Source organism: Protobothrops mucrosquamatus, unplaced genomic scaffold (genome assembly GCF_001527695.2).
Source record: "Protobothrops mucrosquamatus isolate PMUCROS unplaced genomic scaffold, P.Mucros_1.0 scaffold774, whole genome shotgun sequence".
In the NCBI taxonomy this organism is placed as follows: domain Eukaryota; kingdom Metazoa; phylum Chordata; class Lepidosauria; order Squamata; family Viperidae; genus Protobothrops; species Protobothrops mucrosquamatus.
Genome location: NW_015387042.1, coordinates 242,354 through 270,230, shown reverse-complemented (window position 1 = coordinate 270,230; position 27,877 = coordinate 242,354). Strand labels below are relative to the sequence as shown.

The 27,877-nt window shown below is 37.4% G+C and overlaps 2 protein-coding genes across 3 annotated transcripts in view; one reads left to right on the top strand and one right to left on the bottom strand.

Moving 5' to 3' along the window:
• Positions 1–258: 258 nt before the first annotated feature.
• Positions 259–14,661, bottom strand: UCHL5 (ubiquitin C-terminal hydrolase L5). Of its 2 annotated transcripts, XM_015818636.1 has the most exons (12): positions 14,452–14,661; positions 13,253–13,316; positions 12,030–12,135; positions 10,395–10,520; positions 9,842–9,903; positions 9,622–9,752; positions 9,098–9,161; positions 8,294–8,396; positions 7,363–7,476; positions 4,346–4,375; positions 3,537–3,635; positions 259–918 (listed from the first exon to the last, which is right to left on the bottom strand). In XM_015818636.1, the coding sequence occupies exons 1-12, from the start codon at positions 14,531–14,533 to the stop codon at positions 874–876; spliced, it is 1,026 nt and encodes a 341-aa protein (XP_015674122.1). In that variant the 5' UTR covers positions 14,534–14,661; the 3' UTR covers positions 259–873. The 2 variants fall into 2 exon arrangements, with proteins under 2 accessions (XP_015674122.1, XP_015674123.1); XM_015818637.1 differs by lacking the exon at positions 4,346–4,375.
• A 1,379-nt stretch (positions 14,662–16,040) lies between these two features.
• RO60 (Ro60, Y RNA binding protein) overlaps positions 16,041–27,877 on the top strand; it is a 12,954-nt gene continuing 1,117 nt past the window's right edge. The window contains exons 1-7 of the mRNA XM_015818642.1: positions 16,041–16,173; positions 19,313–19,916; positions 20,934–21,154; positions 21,650–21,796; positions 24,170–24,307; positions 24,782–24,898; positions 25,760–25,891. Coding sequence (XP_015674128.1) covers positions 19,337–19,916; positions 20,934–21,154; positions 21,650–21,796; positions 24,170–24,307; positions 24,782–24,898; positions 25,760–25,891 — 1,335 coding nt within the window. The 5' untranslated portion in view covers positions 16,041–16,173; positions 19,313–19,336. The remainder of the gene's footprint in view (positions 16,174–19,312; positions 19,917–20,933; positions 21,155–21,649; positions 21,797–24,169; positions 24,308–24,781; positions 24,899–25,759; positions 25,892–27,877) is intronic.

Genomic DNA, 27,877 nt, shown 5'->3' with positions numbered 1-27,877 from the left:
ATATCACTTCCCCATGTGGCACAATCATTTCTACAGTGTATATCTACTAATAAAACTAATGTGCAATATCACTCTGCTTGCAAGTGTGGAAGCCAGCAGATTGTGTAACACGGCCAATGCAAGAGGGATTGAAATGTTCAAAAGAAGTGACCCCCCCCCCCCCNCCCCCCCCCCCCCGCTCACAAAATCATATTATTCAGACAGTACACAGAATTATCATACCGGACAATAATTTGCCAAAATAAAAATGGGAATATTTATTTTTTTCTACTAAAGCAATAAACTCTTACGCTTATGCATTGGTCTTTGTCAATCATTCCAATGTTAATTTTTTCCCCTTCCGTTGTATAGAAAATGTAGACATAACTCCATAAAAACAACTTAGATCAAGTACTGAATAATTCCAAGACCAAGGTAAGTAGTGGTGGGAAGCAAAGATAGACCAACTTATTTGTAAAAATAAGTTAAGCTCTCTTCACATAACTATATATCCATGGTTTCGTTAAGAGACAAGGTATTTTAAATATGTTCATTACAGTAATATGTTCATTACTTCTACATTACTTGCATCAATATGGGTCTATACAAATTGCAGCAGCATTTCCTGATTACATATGAAGAATCAATCAGAAATCACTGTTATATACTGGAATTGGACAGAGATTCTAAAACCATTACTGAGTGGTAGCTCATGCACATGATAGCCACAGGGAAATAGGGAAGACCCCCCCGTGCAAATGAGACAGGACAAACTGTGACAAATTTGCAAATATGTGCTGGACAAATTTAAACTGTACAAGTCTTGAAAAGTTACAAAGACATTCAGAAGCACATTTTCTTCTCCAGGCCTCCACCCTGTAAAGACAATGATTTTCATTTGGCCTCTTGAGCTTTCTTGGCATTCTGTTTTTCTTTTGCCTAGAAGATAAAGACAGATAGATAGAAAGAAAGTGCACCGTTTTAGTAACATCTTTTTTTCCCCTGTGACTCAACATGCACTTTCTTGAAATATTTAATATACAAAGAGGCCTCAGAGCACATCAACCGTTCTTTACGATTTTGAGCTGAGGTTTTCATCTTATCCGTCAGCCAAGGTACCATGCTGATGCAGTCCTGCCCTTCTACAAGCAGAACACCTCCATCAATTTGCAGAGCAAATTAGGATGTAGCAGAGGCTCCCCATTTAAGGAAGAACCATTAATTTTTCCTAATCCATCTGCTTTACCTCTCAAAACAGCATTGCAGAACAGCTGGTGTGGTGTACTGGCTAAGTGTTGGCGTGGGAGTTCCCCGTGTGAACTTTCAGGAAATCATTCTCTTTTAATCTAATTTACTTCAAAGGGTTATCGTAGTAGGGATAAAATAAAGATCCCTTGTAAGCTTGTTTGAGTTTATGGAGAAAGGCAGGACATGAAATAATTATAACATCGGGCTCTGAGAGCAAGAGCCAGGCACTGGAACACCAGTACTGATGCTGTATTTCTAAAAGCTTGATGACACACTAATGGTACATGCAATCCTCAAATTGTTCTTCACAATTGCTGACTACAGCAGTCACTGTTTTATGACAACTGGGACCAGCATTTTGGTTGCTAAGTGATGCGGTCATTAAGTAAATCACAATGTGATCATCGGACCTATTTTATGAACATTTTAATCACAGTCATTAAGTGAAACTCTGTGGTTGTTTAGTGAACCGGGTGCTTGTTAAGTGATTCTAACTTCCCCAATTGACTTTGCTAGTCAAAAGCTGGCTGGGAAGGTCACAACAGGCAATGATAGCAAATGCAAGCCAGTTGCCAAGCACCTGAATTATGATACATAAGATATGAAAACTGTGAAAAGCGAGGAGATTTCCTCTCACAGACCAGTACGCTCCCACAGAGCGGGCCTCCTCAGGGTGCCGTCGGCCAAGCAGTGTCGGCTGGCGACCCCCAGGGGGAGGGCCTTCTCTGTGGGTGCCCCCACCCTCTGGAACGAACTACCCCCCGAGATCCGGACGATTCCGGATCTCCTATCTTTTCGCCGCGCCCTCAAGACATGGCTTTTTCAGCAAGCGGGTCTGGCCTAGGGAGAATTTTAAATAGGGACAATTTTAATTAGAATTTTAACGGTAACACAGCGGTAAATATTTCTTTTTAATTGGTTTTTATTGGGGATAGTGTTTGTATCGTTTTAATATGCTGTAAGCCGCCCTGAGTCCTGTTGGGAGAAGGGCGGCATATAAGTTTAATAAAATAAATAAATAAATAAATAAATAATTTATTTAAAAATGAAAATAAAATATTGGTAAAACCTTTAAACTGATTTTTTTAAAGCATTAAGAATCTCATATTTTACATCTAAAGCAGGGAAGAACACGTCCAAGGCTATTTCAGGATAAGAATCAAAATCAGGTTAGATGAACTATTGCACAGTTTAATAACCCTAAGGGGACAGAGGACAGGCAAATCACGTTACTTTCTTCCCCAAACGTGCTTGGAACTTAGCCATATCACTAAATCAGTCTTACAGCTCGAATTGGAACAATCGAGCAAGTCAAAGTAATTAGAGAAATAAGAGACATTCTGCAGACCAATTTTTTTAAGAGAAATTTATCTATGAGTCAAGAACGCCATCTAGTGGTTGTACAGCTACTACAGCTGATAGCCTTATCTCTCTCATTCAAAACAGTAATCTGTAATCATTTTTAATTTTCCAGGCAGGCAGATGCTACAAGTAGTCCTCGACTTACAACATTTCATTTAGTGACCGTCTGAAGTTACAAAAGCACTGAAAAACGTGGCTTATGACCATTTTTCACACGACCATTTCAGCATTCCACCCGATGGTCATGAGATCAAAATTCAGACTCATATTTATGACGGCCGCAGTGTCTTTTTTGCAATTTTCTGACAAGCGAAGTCAACAGGGATGTTAGATTCACTTAACATCTCTGCTCTTAACTTAACACCTGCAGTGATTCGCTTAGCAACTAGGGCAGTGATGGCGAACCTTTTAGAGACCGAGTGCCCAAACTGCAACCCAAAACCCACTTATGCATCGTCGAGTGCCGGATGGGTGTGGCCCATTGGCTGGGTGTGGACAATTGGGTGGGCATGGCTGCGGTGGTAATGGCAGACTGGGTGGGACTAAAAAGTTCAATCAATCAATTCCAATTTTGCAAGATCTTTTTTTTTTCCACGAGAAGTTGAAATTGACTGATTGAACCTTTTTTTTTTTGCACACGGCGGTGGAGGCCTAAAGCAAAAAGGGTTTATAAAACCCAGCTGAAGGCCTAGGACTGGGGCAACAGTGCGCGTGCCCACAGAGAGGGCTCTGAGTGCCGCCTCTGGCACCCGTGCCATAGGTTCGCCACCACTGAACTAGGGCAAGACAGGCATAAAATGTAGCAAAACTCACTTAACAAATGTCTCACTTAGCAACAGAAATTTTGGGCTCAATTGTAGTCATGAGTCGAGGACTACCTGTACTCTCAACCCCCTCCCCCCCACCTTCATAGGAGGCTAGAATTCTACTCGTAAGGCAGCATTTACCTTTTCTACTAGTGGAATCAACTGCTGATGTTCTGCTAACGTTTTGAGCAATTCCATGATGAATGGCAAGTAGTTGTGTTTTCTTCTTATGTTTTCAACCTGTAAGCACAGAAGAAGCCCGACATGAATCGGCATTCGGTTCCATTACTATTCCACAGAACCATGTCCGTGAGGTAATTTTCTGGGTAAAAGCACTACACTGTTTCAGGAACGGCCCAGGGGTGGAGACAGAGGGAAAGAAGGGGGGGAGGGAGAGATTACAGCTAATGGTTGTAATAAGAAGAGTTACAGCTAATCTTCAACCTTATTTTCTTAATACTTTTGACCAGGGGAGTTAAAAAATAATCAATGGTAACAAAAGTATCCTCAGTCTTGCACACAATCAAGATATGCATACTGTAGTCTAAATTACAATGTCTTCAGTTTTTAGGATTAAGCTCAACATTTATATGTGGCTGACAACAGACATGGACTTGGTTTGAAAGCTTAAATGTCCCAAGAAGTAGAACAAACATTTAGGTTGTCAAGGAACTTGTTCTCTGAATTTGGTAGTTCTCCTTTCTTCCAAAAGAAATTTCCAATACAATTGTTTAGCCATGAACAAAACAGTCTAGCTTTACATTTGAAATGACCACTGAACTTAGTTGGCTATTCCAACCACCTGGCTGGTTCCACGAACAGTGACCACAGAGCTAAGAGGTGATACTTTCCGTTAGGAATCAAATATTTAAAATATATGAAGGTGATCTAAAATAAAGGAAGAATTTGAAAAACAGCAACCAAATGAATTAGATTACAAGCTATCTGACCTTGCTGCAGGGATCAGGTTGCACTGCCCCCTAGAAACAAGGTAGAAAAGAAATTTCAAAAAGGCATGGGAGTGGAAGAGATTAACTAGCCATGAAATATAATGAATAGCCTGAGCAAAGCAGCTCTCCAACAAAGAGGTTCACATTCTGGAAGTGATGGGATTCCTTTTTTTTTTTTCCCTTGCTTTTGAATTTTCTCCTCACTATTCTTTGCAGAATTCTTCTAGCTAAGAAATATTCCTGCATGCTGGAGACCTCCATACAGATTTCTCCAAGTGTATCTTGCTGAATATGGCCAAACAGTTCCACCAGCAAGATAACTTCTGCAACAACGCTCCCATGCAAATTTTTAGTGACTGTCCAAAATTACGACTCTGCTGAAAAAAGTAACTTATGTTGGGGTTCTCACACTTATGACCACTGTAATACCGCTGCAGTTGCAATTCAGATGCTTGGCAACTGCCATGCATTTATGACAGTTGGAGCATCCAGGGATCACATGATCATTGACCACCATTTGCGATTTTCTCAGAGAGCTTCCAACAAAGCCAATAGGGAAAGCTGCATTTGCTTAATGATCATGTGATCTGCTTAAGAACCTCAGCAAAATAGGTCAGGAATGACTCAGTTAATGACTGTGTTGCTTAGAGATGGAAGTTCCAGTCCCAATTGTTGCCGTAAATCAAGGACTACCTATATATTCATTTCCAAATACTCAGAGAGCTGCTTAAGCATAGTTGTTGGAAGCAGATAGAATAACCATCACAGAGAGGTTTAAAAAAAATCAGAATATTTGTTAATGTGTGCAATTGTCTTCACTGGGCTAACTGGAGATCTAATAAGTCAATCAACCTTTTGGATTTCAATAACTATTTTTATTAGTAATAGTATTTTAAAAATATTTTAAAAAACAGCACTGAACCAAATGGAAGAGTGTTTATACTTTTGTACACGTCACATTCACTATTGTCTTATTTTTACTGTGTATTCGGCTATATAAATAATTACGGCTAGATGCTAATTTGCAGAAAGATACCATATTTCATTGTGTCACCATCTGTTCATCAGAGATTTATTGAAACATACAATTTTATTAGGAGTGCCTAAACTTTTCACAAATTGAATTGCTTTTTGAGAATGTTTCTCTTGAACTTTCAATAAGATTGCATAACAGTTTTGAAAGCAAAAGAAAATGAACGACATACACATGACTTGCGTCTCTTTTATAAATAGGCTAGGGAATTTAATTTTCTAAGATATGTTTTCTGTTTATGTACACAACCCACTTCAATTTTCACACTGTGCCCTGGGAAACTTTTTTATTCCCCAGAAACTGACCAGAAGTTCTTCAAATAGAAATATGATAGTGATAGAAAAGATTAATTGAAAGACTGCTTGCCCATCAATATAATTTTTTTCTCTGCAACGTAGAACCAGGGTCCTTGTTTGGGCATGATAAAAGCAACTTGGAGGTCCAATAGAAACATGGAAAGTGATGACTCTTTATAGATGCTCATAGAAATCAGTGTAAAGTTGGGTTTATAAAAAATATCAAAACTAATTTCTTTAAGCCAGAATGACACAGTAGTGTTTGATGCAAAGGTTGAATTTGGTCTTTGAGATGGATATTTACACTAGAAAATGGAAGTGAAGCCAGGAAAAAAGAACTAAACAAATGCAATTATTACTTTTGAGTAACTAAAATGAAATTGATATATTTCAATAGAGAAATACAAACAAACCAGTCTACCATGAAAACCAACTGATTTCTCTTTATGATTCTCAAACACTCACAAGGGACAAAAATAAGGAATGGACATTCAAAATATTACTAACCCACTCAGAAATATTTTAAACAATTCCCCACCACCACCACCACCAAAATCTGAATTGGAGAATAGGCACTAAAATGAAATCTTATCACAACTATCCCTGCTGGTTGTGGTGGCACAGTAGTTAGAATGCAGACTGCAGGCTAACTCACGGCTCACTCCAGGAGTTCGATTCTGAGTGGCTCAAGGTTGACTCATTCTTCCAAGGTTGGTAAAATGAGGACCCAGATTATTGGGGGCAATATGCTGACTCTAAACCGCTTAGAGAGGGCTGTAAAGCACTGTGAAGTGATATATAAGTCTAAGTGCTATTGCTATATTAGCAGCAGAAACACATCAGGGATGACAACAGGAGGGAAACCGAGTACCAAACAATTTTAGAATGTCGGGAGGCAGGAGAGGGGAGAGAATGTAAGCAGGAACTAGAAAACTAATCACGTGTTTTCTCTCTCTTTTTCTTTTCTGGTGCCTGTGAATCAGTCTTAACTCCTAGCTCCCTACAGTTTTCTTGGCAAGATTTCAAGTGGTTTGCTGTTGCCTGCTTCTTAGGCTGAGAGAAAGTGACTGGCCCAAGGACATCCAGTTGGTTTTGTGCCCAGGCAGGACTAGAACTCACAGCCTCCTGGTTTTTAGCCTGATGCCTTAAATACTACACTAAACCATGGATATTCCTGCTACAAATTCTTTATTTGTATCTAATCTTTATTAATTTACCACTAACTCAAGGCAGCGAATATATCCAGCACACCTTCCTTCTATTTATTTTTTTTCTCACAACAACCCATGAGGTGAGTTGGGCTGAGAGTGTCCTGCATGTCCTCCCCACTCTTTATTTATTCTGAGAGACCAAACAGAACAGTAGGGAAAGGTGCAAACAAGCAAGCTATGGAAGAAGAGGAGAAAGCCTAATTTTCTCGGTTCTTGCGAGTGAGATCTAACAATAACTTTGAAAATCTGGATCATTTTTAATGGGGGAAGTTTGATATGGCATTACTTTCTTTTATTCTAAGAGGCAATGACTCATCTTGAATATATTTGATTTCTAAGATTACTTTTGTTCTGAACATTAAGGAGCACATTATCTTAAAGTGGCTATCTCTCTGTGGAAAACAACTTAGCACAGGGTTAATGTTTCAAACAAATAGATGACCTCTTTCTACCATTCAAAGGGAGTAGCCTACTTACCTTGTACCTTTTCAATTTTTGGTTTTCTTCTTCAATTAACATCTGATACTTTGCAACTTCAGATTGAACGGAACTTAGTATATTACCACTCTGGTCTGTATCCATCGGCTCTTCCTATTGGGAAAAATAGTTTTATTAAATTAAATAACAGCAGTTTGAACACAGAATCCATTCAAGAAATGAAGAATATGATCAATATACATTGAACTAAAGAGCTGATTCCATATTTTGCAAGCTCAAGTATCAGATGCAAACTTTTTCATAAACAGAAAGCTTAATATGTAGGAAAAATCAATCCAAACTCTTGATTTGGGCAATATTATTTTAGGACCAATCATAATGCCATAAGACTGTATGCAATCATTTGTGTTTTCCAGCACTATTGATCAAATGAAACAAAATCTTCTTTTCTAAAACATACAATCCACCTCTTTGCTGCCTTCTAGTACTTGTTTTTAATGCTTGGCAAACTGCACTTAATTTGCTAATGTAATGGTCTGCAGTTTGGTAGTCTACCCTAGAAGCCATATTTTTCAAATAGTCAGTTTAATGCAATGTTGTTTAGAAGAATCTCCCTTTTAGGAAAAGGGTAGAAACTTTACAGGCAGGTTATTCAAAATTGTAATAATTTCTGGAAGATGCATTTCGAAGTTGAATAAAAACTGGTGTTTAATTTCAGCTTAACTCACTCTTTTCAAGATTCCAAATAAATTGGTACGGCTTAGTTACTGAATGGGGAAGGGGAGGAAGGAATAGGAAAATCATGTTATCTAAACCTGATACCTGCTTTATAATTTTATATTTCTAAATCACTCTTATATGAATCTCTTAGCTTAGCTTCTAAAATGTTATGTAGCACTAGTTGCTCCAGGTAATTCATTCACCCTCACATTCCAGCCATTACAAAGAAGCATGTCTAATTGATAAATACCTCAGCCAGCTGTCTCTGCAGTTCGGCAATTTTCTGTTCATATATCATTTTTCTATCAGATACAATTGCCATCAGGTTAAACCTTATCTCACCTTCACTATACCTGCAAAATAAGAACAGAGTTGTTACAAACTGCTGTTACTATGTTATGATTTTAAAGATATTCACAGGTATTAAATCATTTTGGAACATTTTAATAATATATCACAAGCAAAGCCAAGATTCAAACTGAACGTTACTCTCTATCACATAAAAAATGGAAAAGTTCAATAAGAGAGCCCTTTGAAGTGTTAATTTAATAGTTGCAAAATATATATAACACTCCTGGTTAAAATCACTGTGATTTGACTCCAATAATTTTGTGTACATCTGTCAGCTATGCTTACCTTGAAGCTAAAGCTTGATGCTCAAAGATTTCAGAACGTCAAATAACATTGTAAACTTTGTTTTAATCTAATTAACTGAAATAGAAATGAAGATAAAATAATATGTTTTGTATTATCATCTCCATATATTCCTTTCCTAGGCAGAGTAGCAGCAGGCACTTTTGATATGATTACAGTGTATCCCTGTTTCTATCGTATCAAGAACTCCACTGTACGTATCAGCTTCTGGATTAGCCAAATAAAAGTGTGCCCGTTGTTCATAACAATGACATATTAAAGAGAATTTCCAAAAATTGTTTTCTGCAAATAACCGAATAAGTAAAAGTTATTGTTTTAATTTCTTCATCTAGCTTGCCAAGAATAAAATCTAAATCTGTTTAATTTTTTATAAGCAAGAGCTTAAGTTACAAACACTTACTTTTGTATCCGTTTTTCTATGACAGGCCTTACAGCATTGATCCAATCATCTTGATTGCACACTCCTAAGAAGAAAGTACACAAATAATATAAATCAATACACACACGTAGGCTTGCAACGTGAAGGCATAAAATCATAAGTTCTGCCATCATCACTATTTGCAATAATGATTCTGGCACTCATGTGGGCTTAAGTACCCATAAAAGATAAAATGGTGGGTTGGTTGCAGGCCAGTTCTTGGGAAATGGGCTGACCAATTCAGAGGGGGGGAAAAGGGAAGCTGGTATGATAAACAGCATCCTTGAGCTAAAGATTGAAAGGAAAACAACATATAAACGTACATTTTGTTGAACTGATTTTGATCGACAACATCTATCATAACAGTCATTTTCTGGCCAGTATCTGCAACCCGCTCTTAAAATTCCAAATTATTTCCGTTAGCTTCGTCTCCCTATTGATACATTCAGAATGTCATGCTGCGGTTAAAAAAACTGACAACTACATAGGTGAAATGAAAATATTACCTAAATCTATTGGACCTTCCCTCAAACCATCCAATTCATATAATCGGCCATTTACAGGAACATAGCTGACGAAGTGAAAGGCATCTTCTTCTTTTGCTGTTGACTTTGCATCAAATTCAAACATCTGTTGTCTGCAGGAGAAGCGCAACACATGAATGAATGTTAACAACCATCCCCTCTAAATAGATTTTACTTGGGAACTATTTCAATGTCTTCTTACCTAGCAAAACTGTTATGAACTTGCCGTATCACTTCTGAGTTACTTAATGCCAAGCCTTTCATCTGAAAGAGAAAACATTGTAATTACATTAGGCCTCGACTTAACGATCATTCATTTAGTAAGCATTCAAAATTACAACAGCATCCCCCCAAAAAAGTGCTGGTCCTTACAACTGGTCTTCACACTTACAACTGTCACAGAATCCCCATGGGTATGTGATCAAAATTCAGGCATTTGGCAACCAACATGTATTCCTGATAGAGGTATATGGGGGTATATGGGGTAATGTGATGGCCATTTCTGACTTTACCAACCAGTTTTTGACAGGCAAAGTCAATTCGGGAAGCAAAATTCATTTAATGACTGCACAATTAACAACTGCAGTGATTAGCTTATCAACCATAATAAAAAAGGTTGTAAAATAAGGCACGGCCCACTTAAGAACTGGTTTGCTTAACGATGGAAATTCTGATCCCAATTGTGGTCGTAAGGTGAGGACCACCTATATTGCTCATATTCAAGACATTTTCCCAAATATCATTTTTACACATACCGCTGCATCAAAGCTTTGAGAGAATTCTTTGAACTCGGACAGTGTTTCTCCTAAATGGATATCTTGATGGGTGCAGTTCAACAAAACACTTACTATTGCTTGAGTTGCACAAGCATTATTTATTACCTGTAAAGAGTATAAAAAATAATTTAATTTGTGCAAATTGTAGAGATCACTAACTTCATCCATTCCTATAACTGGCCATGGACAGATTAACCTATAATACCAGTTGCTTGTGATTGTCATATTATTCTTATTTTTATTTTGGTTTGCATTATTAAATGGACCAAGGGCTGCATGAACCATTCAACTTGCTGGGATTTAATAGTCAGTATATTGTTTGTTAATAATCTTTCTGATAACTATATACCTGCTTTCTTAAGAAATAGTAATGATCAACTACTAAAGAGTTTTGTATTTGGAAACAGTTTCTTCAAAGAATTTAAAAGAAAAGAACACAAATAGAAAAAAATGAAATATAGGAATTAAGATTTATCTAAACAATACTTACGGTAGTTCATAGTGATTTTATGAAATCAAATGTTAGATCATGTTTTAGTGCCTCACAAGTTTTTAACTCAAGTAAAACTTGAGTTAAAACTGTTTCTCAATCTTCTATTCAAGTTAAACTGAGTTAACTGAATATTCTCATGTGATTAGGTTAACATATTATCTCTCACAAATTAAAGCAGAAGGAATGGTAATTCTGCTATTTACTTTGCACCAAATAGTTAACAGATTTCCATGTGAAACATAACAGACAAGCAAAGTAAGATGATGAAGAGATAACTTCTTAAAGTAGCGGTAATTGCAGTGCCACAATTCAGTCTGTTCCTAAGCATACAGAAATCACCTTGTCCAGAACTACCTTGTTCATCCTTAAACTTTATATGGATGACATCCTCATGTAAAATGGACAGTTCAATACACATTATATTACTGGAGTTAATTTTTACTACACTATGCTTGCTACCTTAACACATCAAATCAAACTGAATAAAGTTCGTTTCATGTTAAACAACAGGATATTTTCTGGCTGGAGGTCTATATTGAAGATATTACAATTCTGAAACAAATAAAAACGAAGGCAAAATCCAATTCCCTGATAAACAGTATTTGAAAAAAATATATAGGTAGTCCTTGACTTACAATTCATTTAGTGACCAAACAATGGGACTGAAAAAGTGACTGATGACCGTTTGTCACACTTACAAGTGTTTCCATGGTCACATGATCAAAATTCAGATGCTTGGCAACTGATTCATATTTATGGCAATTGCAGTATCCTGGGGTCACATGATCACCTTTTGTGACTTTCTGACAGGCAGTCATTTGGGAAGCTAGATTTCATTTAACAACCTTGTTACTAATTTAACAGCTTCAATGATTCCCTTAACAAGTGTGGCAACAAAGGCTGTAAAATGGGGCAAAAAAATCACAACTGTTTCGCTTAACATAAATTTTGGGCTCAATTATGGTCGTAAGTCAAGGACTGTATATGGACAATTTCATACTTCCTAGTTTTAAAAATATGTCCTCCATACATTTGCTTAAAAAGGCAAATTATATACGTATTAATTCAGAAACTTCCTTCTAGCTGTCCTAGAAGATACACCGTTTTCCAATTTACCATACCTGTTTAGCAAAAAATAATGTATCTAATCTAGAATCCTGAACAACAGAACCAGCTGGTTCTTCTCCTGGTTGCCATTTGAACAAAAATATCAGTCCATGAACTGGCCTACAGATAAAGAAAAACACAAAATATGTTGAAAATTGAAACATATACTGACCAGGAAATAAAGCTAATTGCATTTGTATTATAATTAAAGCATAGAACAATAATTAGCAGGTGGAGTGGAAAGGAATACTATGCCTTCTAAAAATGTGTATTACCAATTGTTTTCTCGGTGACTATGGTCCCAGCTGCCTTGAGATCATTGACAATCCTCCCTTGTAGTTCTGGGCTGATTCCTCACCGTTCTCATGATCATTGAAACTCCACGAAGTGAGATCTTGCATGGAGCCCCAGACCAAGGGAGACTGACAGTTATTTTGTGTTTCTTCCATTTGCGAATAACTGCACCAACTATTGTCATCTTCTCACCAAACTGCTTGGCGATAGTCTTATAGTCCATTCCAGCCTTGTGTAGGTCTACAATCTTGTCCCTGACATCCTTGGATAGCTCGTCTTGGCCATGGTGGAGAGTTTGGAATCTGATTGTTTCTGTGGACAGGTATTTTTTCTACAGGCAACAAGCTGAGATTAGGAGCACTCCCTTTAAGACAGTGCTCCTAATTTTAGCTCATTACCCATGTAAAAGACACCTGGGAGCCAGAAATCTTGCTGATGGATAGGGGATCAAATACTTATTTCACTCATAAAAATGCAAATCAATTTATAACTTTTTTGAAATGTGTTTTTCTGGATTTTTTTGTTCTTATTCTGTCTCTCACTGTTAAAATAAACCTACCATTAAAATTATAGACTGATCATTTCTTTGTCAGTGGGCAAATGTACAAAATAAGCAAGGGATCAAATACTTTTTTCCCTCACTGAATCTCCTTACTGGGTAATGGAGTACCTAGATTTTGCAACAGGCAGAGCAAGTAACTTCACAGATCTCTGGCAGCATTCAATCTCTTCTCCCCACTAGAACTCACAATGTAACTATATACTTACAAAAGTAACTATATAGGACTAGAATCTAAAAGGTATCTTCATTTCTTTTTTCAATAATGTGAATTGCTTGACTAAAAATCTCCTTTATTCATTGGCGGGAAACAGAGAACCTAAATTATACAGCAAGGATCAACACAGAGAACAAAAGGTAACTAACCACAAGCAACATACTTACTTTAATTTTTCAAAGTTCTCGGGCTCCAAACTCCATATTTCCTCAACCTGTGCTCCTCTGCAACCTGAAAATTAAAAAAATCATTTTTCATAACAAATATGTAAGTTAGGCAAAATTGAAAAGTAGGTTGGAAGTCATCCAGGGTGAGTTTATATGAGAAAACTCCAAGGGCAAAACTTAGAATTAATTTAAAAAGGAATTACAAGTTAATCCAGCTCTTCAAGTACCTCCCTTGCATATGTTTGCACTCACAAAATTCTGATACATATACATTTTACTTTCAGGCATTTGTTACATTATATGTTGTTAATCATAGATACACAATTGAAATATAGATTTAACACAATTAACATGACAGCCACCAGCCAATCTTGACTGCTTTTGAAGAAGGGGGCAGCTTTGGTCCTAGTTAATATTTGATTGGGAGACCACTAGGCTGTAGACAAAACTGGAAATGAATGGTAAAATGCTGATCTAATGAATGCACATTTACAAATGCATGTCAGAACAGTCTGGTTGTGGCTCTTTTTTGAAAGTCAGTTTTATGCAAAGCTACTGTGTCACATACAAATTGATGTGTATGCATCTCTCTCCCCATTCCCAAATTAATGGGAGGCAATACCTACTACGATTTCCATAATCTGTTTCTTTTGTTACATAGCTGTAACTTCATCATAAATAAGCCTCAATTTTTTCCCCTGCAGATCCATTACTAGGGCACGGAAAGGATGCTAATATCATCTCTATTCTCCATTCCCCCAAAAAATTTAATATCAAAGTAAAACAAATCTGATGTGCACCAAGGGAAAAAAAAAGAATTCTACACGTGGGAGGAAATAATCTTGTCCAGAGGACATCTCACTCCTTTAAAAAAAAAAAAGTAAGTTTCACACAGGATGCTAAATAGGCGTGATAGCTTTTGCCCTAATTATTGTAGCTTGTTATTCCTGAATTGCTGCTCCAATGACTGAATTGCAAAACGGTCGTTAACCAGGGAACCGCGTTCTGTACATGGCCAGAAACCGCATCCATTCCTAATCAATGAGGCATTTGCAAACCGATGCTTGGAATCTTAAGAAGCCAATCGAGCCCATGAAGGTCGAATCTGAGGCTTTGGCCAGTTTCCCCTCTTCGGCTCCCTTTTAGCTCCACCGCCTCGGAAGGGGGGCCCGCGAAGGCAGTCCAGCCACAAACCTCACCGAACCCCTTGATGAGCTCCGTGAAGACGCCTGGATCGCTCTCCATGAGGCACCACTCGCCAGCGCTGCCCCCGCCCGCCATCGCGTCCAAGAAGCGGCCGCGCTGCCCTGCTTCCTCTCAATCGCCGGACTCTGCAAAAGGCTCCGGCGGTCTCCCTCGCTTCGCTCACGCGCCGCCCCTCTGCGCTAACCGCGCGCCCTTCTTCGCCCACTCAGCGGACGGTCGAAAGCAAAGCAAAGCAAGGAAAGGCACGCCGCCGCTTTCCCGACAGCCTCAGCGGCCGGCGACTTCAGATCTCGACGGGGCGGTCTCGTCTACTCTATGATGAAGAGAGGAGCAAAAGGACTAATCAAAGAGAGGAGAGGCTAAACCGCCTGGCATGCTGCATTTCCGGCTTGCAATTAAAGAGCCGCTAGAGACGGGTTTTTAAAGAATAGAGCAAACCCGGTGTAAATAGAGTAAATGGCACGGTGGTATTATTTTATAACTCTGCATTTGCAAATTCAGTTGGCAACCTATAAGCCAAGAGGGCAGTGGCTTGTAGGCTATATTTGCACTGATATGCACAGTTAATTACTCGACCCAGTTTTCTGTATCCATATACTATTGAATCATTGACTAATGAAACAGCTTGGAGGCGGACGGGACAACAATAGACTAAAATGTTTTAATCCGGCTATGCTATCCTAGCTATGTTCCACTTTGCGCTAAATCATAAATCAAGGATGACAAACCAAATACTTAATCCCAAATTAAAGAAACCACATATTTTAGCCCCAATAATCAGGATTGCTTATTTGCTTTAACTGCTTTAGCGTGTTAATAATGCCATCCTAATTTGCTAATTAGGTTAAGCAACGCAGCCACTGATCTCCCTTGGGTCATTTTCTCTATTCTGTGGCTCCAACTGATGTTTTACGTGACTATAAAACGCAACTATGATGACCTTCCCCTGGATAATATTTTTATGCCTAAGGAGGCTTTAAAACTCACGGTCTCTTGGTTTCTAGCCTGGTGCCTTAACCACTGGCAAACCAAACTGGCTCTTGCACTCCATTGGCATCAATTTAATACAAAGACTGCTTTGCTCGGAAAATTAAAATAATCCGTCACCGAATCGCAGCAATGTAACTGGAACAACAGTGATGTAAAACCCCAAAGTCCTTCTCTAGCTTCGCTGTTTTACATTCCCGCCACCAACGGCTGCCTACCAAAAAAACGTCCAAAGGGATTTTATAGGAGCTGAAATTGCAACCACCATCCCTACGGTATGGCAATTCCAGTTCAGGCTCGTCGAATTTCGTTCAAAAGGTTTGGACCACAAATTTAGCTTTAACACCCAAGGAGCGCTGGGGGTCCGGGCTCACATCGCGTTGTGCACAACCCGCACGAAAGCCCAGCAGCGGGAATCTTCCCCGCCGCCTGTGCCCGCGAGACCAAGAGGGATAGCGCCGCGAGACAGATGTGGGTTGCGGGGCGTGTGTGCGTGTGTACGCGCAGCGCATCCGGGTCCTAGGGACTACCCCGTCATCTGTGCAGGAGGCGACGGGACCCGCTGCCCCATCCGGCTCCCTCCCTTGTTTTTGCTGCGTGAGGGAAGTTGTCAGGGCGGTCTTGGTGGGGGTGAGGAGGAGTGACTGGGGAGAGCGCGCGCTTGAGGAGAAAGCGATCCTTTCCTTGGGCTCCCAGAAAGCCGCGGAGGCTGCCGCAGTTACACAGAGGTACGGTTTGTGTGTGCAGACAATGCTGCCCCGACTCTCTTTTAGGCTGCCAGCAGCAGCAAGGCCGTCTCTTTCGCAGGGAATCGCTGTCCTGCCTTCCAGGAATAGCTCGAATCGGGCCTGGGAGCGGCGACGAAGCAAGCCGCCTTTTCTCTCTTTGTCGGTCGTTCATTCGTGCCCGGCCCGTAGCATTTTAGCCGAGGGAATTCTGGCAGTTGTTTTTGATTGACCGATCGGAGCTGTCTCGTTGCGGGTGGGGAGAAGCGGTTCACAATACAGGTCGCCCTCGACTTACAACTTCAGATTTATATGGTGACCTCACAAATTTGGTCTGGTAATCCGAACAGTGCTTTTTTTATTTTTTTAAATGCCTTCTGTAAACCTATTATACCTATGAAATCCTTTCATATGAAGTTCACAGCCAATGTTCCCGACAAAAGGATATTTTTGTATAATATTTTTTCGTAATTTTCACTTTTTCAGAATGATTCCCCATTTTACTGTAGCAGTAGAGAAAACTGCAAAAGGTTACTGACTTTAAGGAGTATCTTGGTTAAAAGATGAACAGAAAGATTACAAGCGTATTTAAAAATCTTGTACAGATAGTCCTTGACTTACAGCCATTCATTTAACGACTGCTCAAAGTTACAGCAGCACTGAAAAAAGGGACTTATGACCATTCTTCACACTTACGACCATTGCAGCATTCTCCATGGTCATGTGATCAAAATTCAGATGCTTAACAACTGATTCATATTTATGACACTTGTAGTGTCCTGGGATCATGCAGTCATTTTTTGTGACCTTCTAACAAGCACTTAACAACCAGGTTACTGACTTAACAGTTGCAATGTTCAGGTAACAGCTGTGGCAAGAAAGGTCGTAAAATGGGGCAAATCTCACTTAACAAATTACCAATATAAATTTTGGGCTCAATTGTGGTCGTACGTTGAGGACTATCTATAGTATGAGCTTAGGGATTGCTGGAGTGCTCCACCTGGGGCATCCTGGATAGGAGCAATGTGGTTGAACAGAAATGCAGGATAGCAATAGAAGCAACTGCAGCTCGGTGTCTTGAGGAATGTGCATCCCATAGTACAAATGAATAAAGGACTTATAGGTGTTGTCTAGTGAATAATTTTGCAGAGGTTTTGCAAGATCTGAATAGGTTGGTAGATGATTGATTGGCTGCTCAACAGGTAGCTATGGGAAATGTTCTATCCCATAATTCCCCAAGTGAATATATAGTACAGGTAGTCCTCAGCCTACTTCCACAATTGAGCCCAACATTTATGTTGCTAAGTGAGAAATTTGTTGAGTGAGTTTTGCCCCACTTTACAACTTTTCTTGTCACATTTATTAACTGAATCACTGCAATTGTTAAATTATTATCACAGTTCTTAAGTGAATCTGATCAGAAAGCCCTGGGACACCAACTGTCATAAATGTGAAACAGTTGTTAAGCATCCGAATATAAATCATGAGCCCATGGAGATACTGCAATGGTCAAAAGTGTGAAAAATGATCATAGGTCACTTTTTTCAGTGCCGTTGTAACTTTGAACGGTCACTAAATGAACTGTTGTTATCTGTAATTACCTCATTACATTGAATAGAAACATGCATTTTTTTCTATCTTCAATGGCATTCTTTTTTTAATCTTAGATTTTGGCCTGAACAATCTGTCACAAAGGTTCCTTAGCCCAAACCATAGTAGAAAATGTTACACTTGAACTGGAACTTAACAATGGAATGTGTTGAGTGGGATTCAATAAATAGCTATTTTTCTTTAATTTCTTCTACAGCATTACTATGTAAGACAACATTGAATAAGCTAAGATATAGCACTTTAGACAAATTGGAAAATGGGTGGGATACAAATGAAAAACTGCAATGTGTTGTATCACACTCATATCTGTTTTCTCTGTGGACAGTTGGCACAAAATGCATTTAGGTTGGTTCTGAACTATATTTAAAATATATGCCTATGTTATATCAAATTATGGACAATGTTACAAGTTTTTAAACTGTTTTTTAACAAGGAAATGTTTGTGGTTTGATTTATGGCATTTCCAATTTCAAGTGGTTTCATCACTGAAAACTAGTTAGAAATTTTATAAAAAAAACAATTACATCATTTAAATTGCACATCTGATTATATTACTTTTTTGTTGGTCTTTAGAGTGCCTTTTTAATTTAGAAATTGTGCTAAAATTTTACTGCTCAAAATATGTTACTGTGTTGTGAGGAACGTGTTTTTCAATTTCAAATTATAAAATATGTATTTCTGTGTAGAATTTCATTAGCATATTTACATAGCTTGTTTTTAAAAGCAGAATATTGCATGTCCTAAGAACATTATATTTCAGACAGGATATTGCATTTCAGAATCTTTGTTCTGTAATGTAAATCAAACATGCATATTATTATCTTTAAATAAGAAACAGGAAAGGAAAAAAGTAAACTTGACAAAATAGTTTATTAAGTTCAGAAATTAAAAGTAATTATAGGATTCTTAGTAACAACAGAAGATATTACATCAAATTAATAAATCACTTCTAGAAATTACAGCTTGAAATTGTCAAATCTTAATTGCTTACTAGAAATGCATTGGAGACATAAATTTCATATAGTTGCCTAAATATTTTGGTCTCTGGATGCAGGTATAGTGTTTATGCTTATAATGGCAGAATAACTTTTAATTACTTAGGATAGATAAGAAATTATGAAATTACTTTTTCTTTTAAAAAATTCAAAAAAATATTTTTATTAGTATATATATGATCAACTGAATCAATTGCCCTTATGAGTTATAAAACCTCTGGGATTGAAGAAAAGAGTAAAATATTAACTCACTAGCATAGTCCAAAGAAAATTGGTTCATTTAGGGAGATTTTTTTAGAATCGTGTCAACAAATATTTATTAGGAAATTGAGATAATCTCTTATACTTGCTGTATCTAGTACATTTTGTATATAAAAGATTCTTATTCTGAAGGTTTTAATTGAAGTTGGAACATTTTTTTCGTAAAATGTTGCCGAATTTATTCTGAAAGAAATGTTTTGAGTAATTGTCTTAATAAAGCTGACCATAAAGTCCGGATTCCAGATAGATGAAATAATTTTATTGTGTTTCTTCAGGAGACTTCTTTATACTGAGAAGCAATGGAAGAAGGAGCAAGTCCAATGCAGCCAGACAATGAAAACCAGATATCAGATTCTGAAGATGGATGCGGGTGGCAAGTTACAGACATGACTAGACTGCGCCGTTTCTTGTGTTTTGGTTCCGAAGGAGGTGCATTCTATGTCAAGGAACAGAAACTGAGCTTTGAAAGTGTAGATGCTCTTTTGAGGCTTATTGAAGGTGGCAAAGGTTATGAAGCAGTGCAAGAAATAAAGACATTCAGCCAGGAAGGTAGAGCAGCAAAACAGGATCCAGTATTGTTTGCGCTTGCCATTTGTTCACAATGTTCTGATGCCAAAACCAAACAAGAAGCTTATAAGGCTGTCCCTGAAATTTGTCATATACCAACCCACCTCTTCACTTTCATCCAGTTTAAAAAGGATCTGAAGGAAGGCATGAAATGTGGCATGTGGGGCCGGGCCCTGAGAAAAGCTGTTTCAGTTTGGTACAATGGAAAGAATGACATGGCGATTGCTTTAGCGGTGACAGCATACAAGAAGAAAAATGGCTGGTGTCATAAAGACCTTCTCAGGTTATCACATCTAAAGCCTGCAAATGAAGGTAACAACAAAACAAGTCAATTTTCTGAATCAACAAGGATTTGTTGATTTTGACTTTACATTTGAACAAAAGAGATGGAGGCGCGAGGCATGGAAGTGTAATTCTGTAAAGTAAGCCATGACAAACTGACATATAAAAGTGTAAAATATTAGACAGAATATAGAATGTTCACTTTAAAAAAAACACTTTTATTAACGTATAAGTAGTCCTCAACTTACAACAGTTCATTTAGTGACCATTTGAAGATACAACAATGCTGAAAACAGTGACTTACGACCATTTTTCACAATTAATGACCGTTGCAGTGTCTTCATGGTCACGTGATCAAAATTCAGATGCTTGGTAACTGACTCATATTTATGACAGTTGCAGTGTTTCGGGGTCATGTAATCAGCTTTTACGACCTTCTGACAAGCAGAGTCAAGGGGGAAGCCAGATTCATTTAATAACTGTGTTGTTAACAAATGCAGTGATTTGTGTAACAACTGTAGCAAGAAAGGTCGTAAAATGGAGCAAAACCACTTTCTTGCTTAGCACCAGAAATTTGGGCCTCAGTTGTGGTCACAAACAACCTGTATTGCTTTGTTTTATAATAGGGGAGAATCTTTAATAGTTTTTAATTTTTTTAAAATCAAAAGCTTGAGATTTTTCTAGAAGTAATTTTTGTTACTTCTAGAAATAGCAAAAGCAATAGAAGAATTATAGCAGAAAGCATGCCCACAATCAGTCCTAAAGACTGAGGGTCAGATGAATAAATTGTGAAAAAGGCTTTGTATGTGTCCGTATGTATTTAATTAAATAGTAACACTACTTATTCTTTTGCTTTTATATTATCTTCCACTATTCATCAAGGTATCATAAATAAATTGCTAGTTTTGCTAGGATGCCAGAAAATACCAAATACAAAATAAATACACTTTCCAGCCTAATATTTGATAACTTCACATTATTTTGAAGTTCATATTTCTTTTCAAAATATGTTCTAAATTAGAAATAAAACTTACTGTATTTCAACAGGCCTGGCCATTGTCACTAAGTATGTAATGAAGGGATGGAAGGAAGTCCAAGAGACATATAAAGAGAGCAGGCTTTCTGCTGAGGCTGAAAAAGTGTTGACGTATTTGGAAGCAGTGGAAAGGGTAAAGCATACAACGGATGAACTGGAAGTGATTCATTTGATAGAAGAGCATAGTTTAGTTAGAGAACACCTCCTGACAAGTCACTTGAAATCTAAAGAGGTAAGGAAATTAGAGAAACATTAATACTTTGAATCACACTATATAATGTTGTTTTCTGCACTTTATCACTCCTCTGTTTTTATAGTACTTTTAACAATTTTTACATGTATTCTTAGTTTTACATGTGTTCTTCATGGCATGGGACCAGGTTATCTGAGGAACTATCTTGCTTGTCCAAATTATATCATCCCATTCGATGTGGTCAGGTGGGGAGGGCATATCGTGGATCCTGTTGGTTAAAGAATTTTGCCTTATGAGAAGAGAGTCATCCCTGTTTTTAACTTTGTTCTTATTTATGCTTTTATACTTTATGACATGTTTTTATTGTGAGCTGCCCAGAATTACATACAGTAGTTGAAGTGGATATTGTAGAAATGTGACGAATGAATGAATAAATACATTTACATGATTCCAGTACAGTTATGCGTATTTATACTATGTCTTTTTCTTTAAACACATGGCTTTTTCTTACCGTTGAACTTCATTTTGTACAAGGTATGGAAAGCACTGCTACAGAACATGCCCGTAACAGCAATATTGAAGAACCTGGGAAAAATGACAGCAAATTCTGTTCTTGAACCGGGAAGCTCAGAGGTAGCAATGGTTTGTGAAAAATTAAAAAATGAAAAACTTCTTAAAAAGGTAAGGATTTTTTAACGCATTGTTCTTGTGCGTATTGTATTTTAGTTTTCTGTGGATCTATTTTGCCAATTCATTAGTGCATTATTTTTGTTGGCTTCCCCTCTACCACAAAGGTACTAACTCTAATGCAAGTCAGTAATGTGGGTAGATGAAACTTCAGTTTTTCCTTTTAAATATTCTACATTTTATAATTTTATCCAAATTTCTAGTGCACAAGATGCTAATGATGAATGGTATGTGCAAGAGTAGTTTTTTCCCTATTTGAAACTAAAAATGACTTTTTAGCCCTCCTTGGAAGAAAATCTGGTTATGCTTAACTTACTTTTTATTGAAATTAATCTTTTCCCCCCTTTCATAAATTTTAAAAACTTACAAGACAAACACATTTTTGAATAACTGACAAAGAGACAAAATAGGATTTAATTTTTCCAAGTCGAGGACTACCTGTACATCTAGTTATTAGAAAGATCTGCTGATGATTCTGTGCTCTTGACCAAATTTATTGGGTTAGAGTTACTTGTTTCTACCACAAACTGGAATAGCCACATCCTGTTTAAGATTGTCAGGTCTGTGTTGGGAGCTTTTTATCTATCTATCTATCTATCTATCTATCTATCTATCTATCTATCTATCTATCTATCTATCTATCTATCTATTATCTATCTATCTATCTATCTATCTATCTATCTTTCTTTCTATCTTTCTATCTTTCTATCTATCTTTCTTTCTTTCTTTCTTTCTTTTTTTGGGGGTGGAATGGACTGCTACTTAGATTCTAGTCACTTAAAAAAAACCACTAACATCTTTTTCACCGGATTTTATAAAGTTACTTTAAAATACATAACTATTATTGACTTTCCAATTTTAAATGATAGAGGATAATGTTATACAGTATGTCATGGACTTTTCAGTTTAATTGAATTATAGTATAATATTTTATCAATTTGCATTTTATTCAGTGTCTATTTTTGCCTAGTTTTATGTGCCTAACAAATACAGCTATTACTGTTTTACAGATGGGGTGAATTATTTTACAGGCAATTAAAGGGGGGGTTCGGTATCTATGTATGTGTGCCTCCAAATCATTCCTGACCTGTGCTGATGCCTAGACATATCCCTGCAGTTTTCTTGTCAAGATTTTCGGGAGTGGTTTGCCTTCCTTGGGCTGAGAGCGACTGGCCCAAAATGAGTCCGCTGGCTTTCTTCATAAGGCAGGACTAGAACTTGCAGTTTCCTGGCGCCTTAAACCGCTCCACCAAACTAAGTGGATTAAGTAATCAGTACTTATTAATCAATAGTTTTGATCTTGACTCTCTTATTTATTAAAAATTACCTGTCCTACATTGGTTAATTCAGAGTGTAGAATCTTTGGGGTTGGTTTCAGGGGAAATTGGCAACTCTAGTTGATGAGGGAAAATTATCACAATTGAGCCCAAAACCTCCATTGCTAAGCATGATGGTTGTTAAGTGAGTTTTACTCCCATTTTACAACCTTTCTTGCCACAGTTGCTAAGCGTGTCACTGCAGTTGTTAAGTTAATAAGATGATTGTTAAGTGAATCTGGCTTCCCAATTGACTTTGCTTGTCAAAAAAGGCACAAAAGGTGATCACATGATCTTGGGACGCTGCAACTGTCATAAATACACGCCAGTTGCCAAGCATCCAAATTTTGATCACGTGATCACAGGGGTGCTGCAATGGTCATGAGAGTGAAAAGTGGTCATAAGTCACTTTTTTCAGTGCTGTTGTAACTTCAAATGGTCATTAAATGAATGGTTGTAAGTCCTGTACAAGATTTTTAAATATACTTGTGATCTTTCCTTCTGTTCATCTTTTTATGAAGGTAGCCTTTAAAGTCAGTAACCTTTTCAATGCTTTCTCTACTGCTAAAATGGGGGAATCATTGTTTTGCTGAAAAAGTGTAAATTACAAAAAAAAAAACCTGTACAAAAATATCCTTTTGTGGGGAACATTGGCTGTGAACATCATATGAAAGCATTTCTCTTCTTGTGTAATAGTTTTACAGAAGGCAAAGATAATAAAAAAGCATTGTTCTGATTACCAGACCAAATTTGTGAGGTCACCATATAAATTTGAATCTCTCTAAATCAACCAAATAAACCATTGAATTAATAACTGGAAAAAATCTCATTTAGATAAAGGGAAAAAATCTAAGGGATATTGTAGCAGTTATTTCTAGCAATAATACTTTGAAAACATGTTAAAAAGTTGCTTTGCACTCTATACTCACAATACTTAAATAAATATAATTTTCTATTCCAGAATCATTGATCTTATAGCTTACTTAATTAGAAGAAATTATCACTGGAAGGCGAAATTAACATTTTGAGTCTGTTTTCTAAAATTCTTTAGGCTCAGATACACCCATTCCATATTTTGGTTGCATTAGAAAACTATAAAGGAGAGCGTGGTTATCGGGGAAAACTGCGCTGGCAACCAGAGAAGGACATCTTGGAAGCTCTAAATACTTCATTTTACAAGTCCTTCAAGGTAATGGTTAATGAATATTAATTTAAGTACTTTCAGTATAAGTCTGAAGCATTTAAGCAAAATCTCTTTAGGAAAGTTCCAATTTTGGCAATAAAGACTAAAAGAAGGATGGTAAATGTTCCTAGGATGTTTGTTTTTCGGTATTTTTTATGAGCAATCCATAACAGTTTAGGCTGTAGTCTTCCTTCCCCCCTTCCTCTTAAGACTCATGGAGATTTAGTCTGCAAATTATGCTGTGCACTTGGTTGCTCAGCTATAATGTACATTTGGGGAAAGATGATATTGGTGGTGGCGGGGTGGTGAATTAGTACCCTCTTCTCATATATTTGTATTATTTTTGTAATCAACTAGCATTTCTTTGATTAATACCGTTGCTTCTGAAAGCACTCACAGCTGTGAAAAGTCATATAATTAAAACAATGTTAAAAAAAATTATATATTCTGACTTCTTTCCACTCATTGCCTCTTTCTTAGGCATTAGAACCAATGGGAAAGCGTATCTTAGTTGCTGTTGATGTTAGTGATTCTATGTTACAAAAGGTTTTTGGTAGCGTGCTGAATGCTAGTACCATTGCTGCAACAATGTGCATGGTAAGAAACGTCTCAGTTTTATGATATTTTTTGGTCCTAAACTTTGGGTTGCGATGGCGTTGTTCTGATTTTCCAAGACTAAATAGATTGTAATTTGGTAAAGCCAAGGATATCTGCCTCATGATTTGATAGATATGGTTTTAAAACAAAACTAACAAACTTATCCATGCAAAATCAACATAGGTATTAATTCCGCTTATTTCTTCAGATATAAATTAAACTTTTGTTTTATTTATCCTGTTTATTTTCAGATAATATGGTCAACATTTTCTGAAAGTATATAAGGACGTATTTCCTTTAATGACTCCCAAATGTCTATGTGTGTTTATAATTTGAGTAACTTAATTGCTGGACAGTATTTGGCCCCATGTTGATACCTTTCCTTCATTCCATGCCTTACTAGCCAGTCTTGTCATGCCATTTGTCTACAATACATAATTTTCCTGTTGCTCAAGTTAGAGCAGGCAACAAATCATTTTTTCCGGTGATTAATGCCTCCTGTACTAAAGCAAATGTTTGGCTAAGATGATGCATCCCTTCAGTGCCTGTTCTACAGGTCAAGAAGGAACCATTATGTAAGATTTGGTAATCAGATTTTCAGCACTTGTATCCAAAGAAAATAACAACTTAAGAAAGTCTGGGAGAAAGGACTAACATATTGTGGAGCATTAAAAGAGGGATGAATTAGAATAGAAAAACAGCTATTTCACATTTGAAAACCAGAGAAAGCTTGTCCTAACGGTGCTTTTTCAAGAGGCAGCTAGACTAGACACAGAAAGCTTGAGTGCAGAAATGCTTTTTAGTTTAACAAACAGGAAAATAACATTCTCTCTTTACCTTTGGTCATTTGGTTTTTACCAGGTTGTGGCACGCACTGAAAAAGATTCCCACATTGTTGCTTTTTCCCATGATATAGTTCCTAGTCCTGTGACTGAGGATATGACTTTACCACAAGTATTACAGAAAATGTCTGAGGTATCTAATATTCTTAAAGTCACCCTATAGTTTTATATGAGAATAGTTAACTTAATGTATTTATCATGAAAAGAAGTATTTTACTAAGTCTTAAACAAGTAATTCTTTTTCATGGAAGCATTTTATTTTCAAGTGACTCTTTGTTTCTTGCATGTAGCACATGTTAATTTTAATATCATAATAAAAAGGAAAGCACATTGGCCTGAGTAATCCAGTACTTAAACTTCATTAGAAAAAAAATGAAAAATGGATAACTAATAAGAGATGTAAGAGTGTATGAATATGCTTTGATTTTACTTGAAGTGTGTTAGTATATAATTTGAAGGCACTATTATATTACATAATGAGTTACGGGATAAAGAGAAAAAAAAGTAAATGAGCTGGCTTAATAGAAAAGAGCATGTAAATTTGTTTGGGACAGTAGATATAATGGATGATAATTTCCCTGGGAAGTGATCAGATTGGTTTTGTGATCAAATTCATAATCAAATTAGTGTATGAAGGAAATAAAGGAGTATTAGTGTATGAAGGAAATAAAGGAGTATTAGTGTATAAAAGGAAATAAAACCCAAAAGATTACGGTAAAAACATTGAAGAATTTTAATGGTAAGATTAAGGTATTAAGGGTAGATGCAGAAGAGGATGGGAATCAGCCCTGGATTTGTGAAAGATCTCTTGGTAATAACTTTTTTTTTTTTAAAGGAAACACGGATCTGAATGGACATGGAGATACTGCTGGGCAAGCTAGTCCTCTCCATTTCATGTCATGCAGCCTTCTATAAACTTTGCCCATCCTACAGTAGACATAGAATCATATATGCATATCTGTTTGCGCGCCATGGGGACTGTAGATTTGTTTGTGCATGTGTGGGAGATGAAAAAGGTTGCCACTAAATTAATCCTCAGGCCAGAGGATTTTCCTCCTTTTCTCTGTGAACAGCAATTCTGTAGCTTGCATGAGTTGTCTGTAATAGTGCTTTGCTGTGTACCTTCATTTGCCTGTCAGTTTGGCATCTTCAGAGGACAGGCTCAAGAGACATGTAGTGTAGGTCTCTGTCTGAAACTGTACTGCTATTGCAAATCACAGGAGACATTGGTTTGATGGGGGAAAAAATAACTTAGCTGACATTTGATCACTTCCCAGGGAAAACGTCATTCGCTATATCGAAATACTACCAAAACTCTCATGTCTGTAACCTTTAGTTGAGCGAAGTGATGCAACGTAAGGCAAAACCTTTTCAATCAAGGTACCTCAAATGGGTAAAGTTACAAAATGCGGGTGACTCCTTACCCTGAGGGAATGAAATTTGGGAAAGTTGTAGCTGCTTCAGTGCTGCTGCCACCATGCTGTTGAGACGATTTGATCATCACTTTCAACATTTCTTGAAAGCTTCTGGCCACTCTCTCAATCCCTTCTCCACTCAACAGTAGTGATTTGTTAGCCTTATCAGGAAGGGAGAAAGGAAGGAAAAGGGGAAGACAGGAGGGAGGGAGGGAGGGAGGGAGGGAGGAAGGTTTCCAATGTTCACTTCTGGCTTCCCACAAGGAAACTCAATGAGGAAGCTAAAAGGAAGAGAGAAGTTGTACCCGCTCCCACTGAGTTTTTGCCCAGAGTTTTTCTAGATAAGGAAATGTCTCTGAAACAATGACCCAATAGGTCACAGATTGTCTGGTAGAATATATATGTTATCACCAATGTGTGAAATTAAGCATTTTATGGAATGCCTAGGAAATCTATAGAACGACAAAAATGGGACATCAAAATATGAAACACTTAATATTTTACATATTTTCTAGGCATTCTATGCAATGCCAAAAGGCAAAGCAGCAAAGTAGGATGGACTTCCGGACCGCTCCCCCCCGCCGCAGGGAGTCGGAACCGCATAGATGGTTCCGCCCCAGGCGCCTGATGGACCCAGAGAGGTTCCTGACGGAGCTTGGGCCATATCCTGAGGATCTAGTTCACGACTCGGCTGAAAATTTGGCGGCGGCCTGGGATGTGGC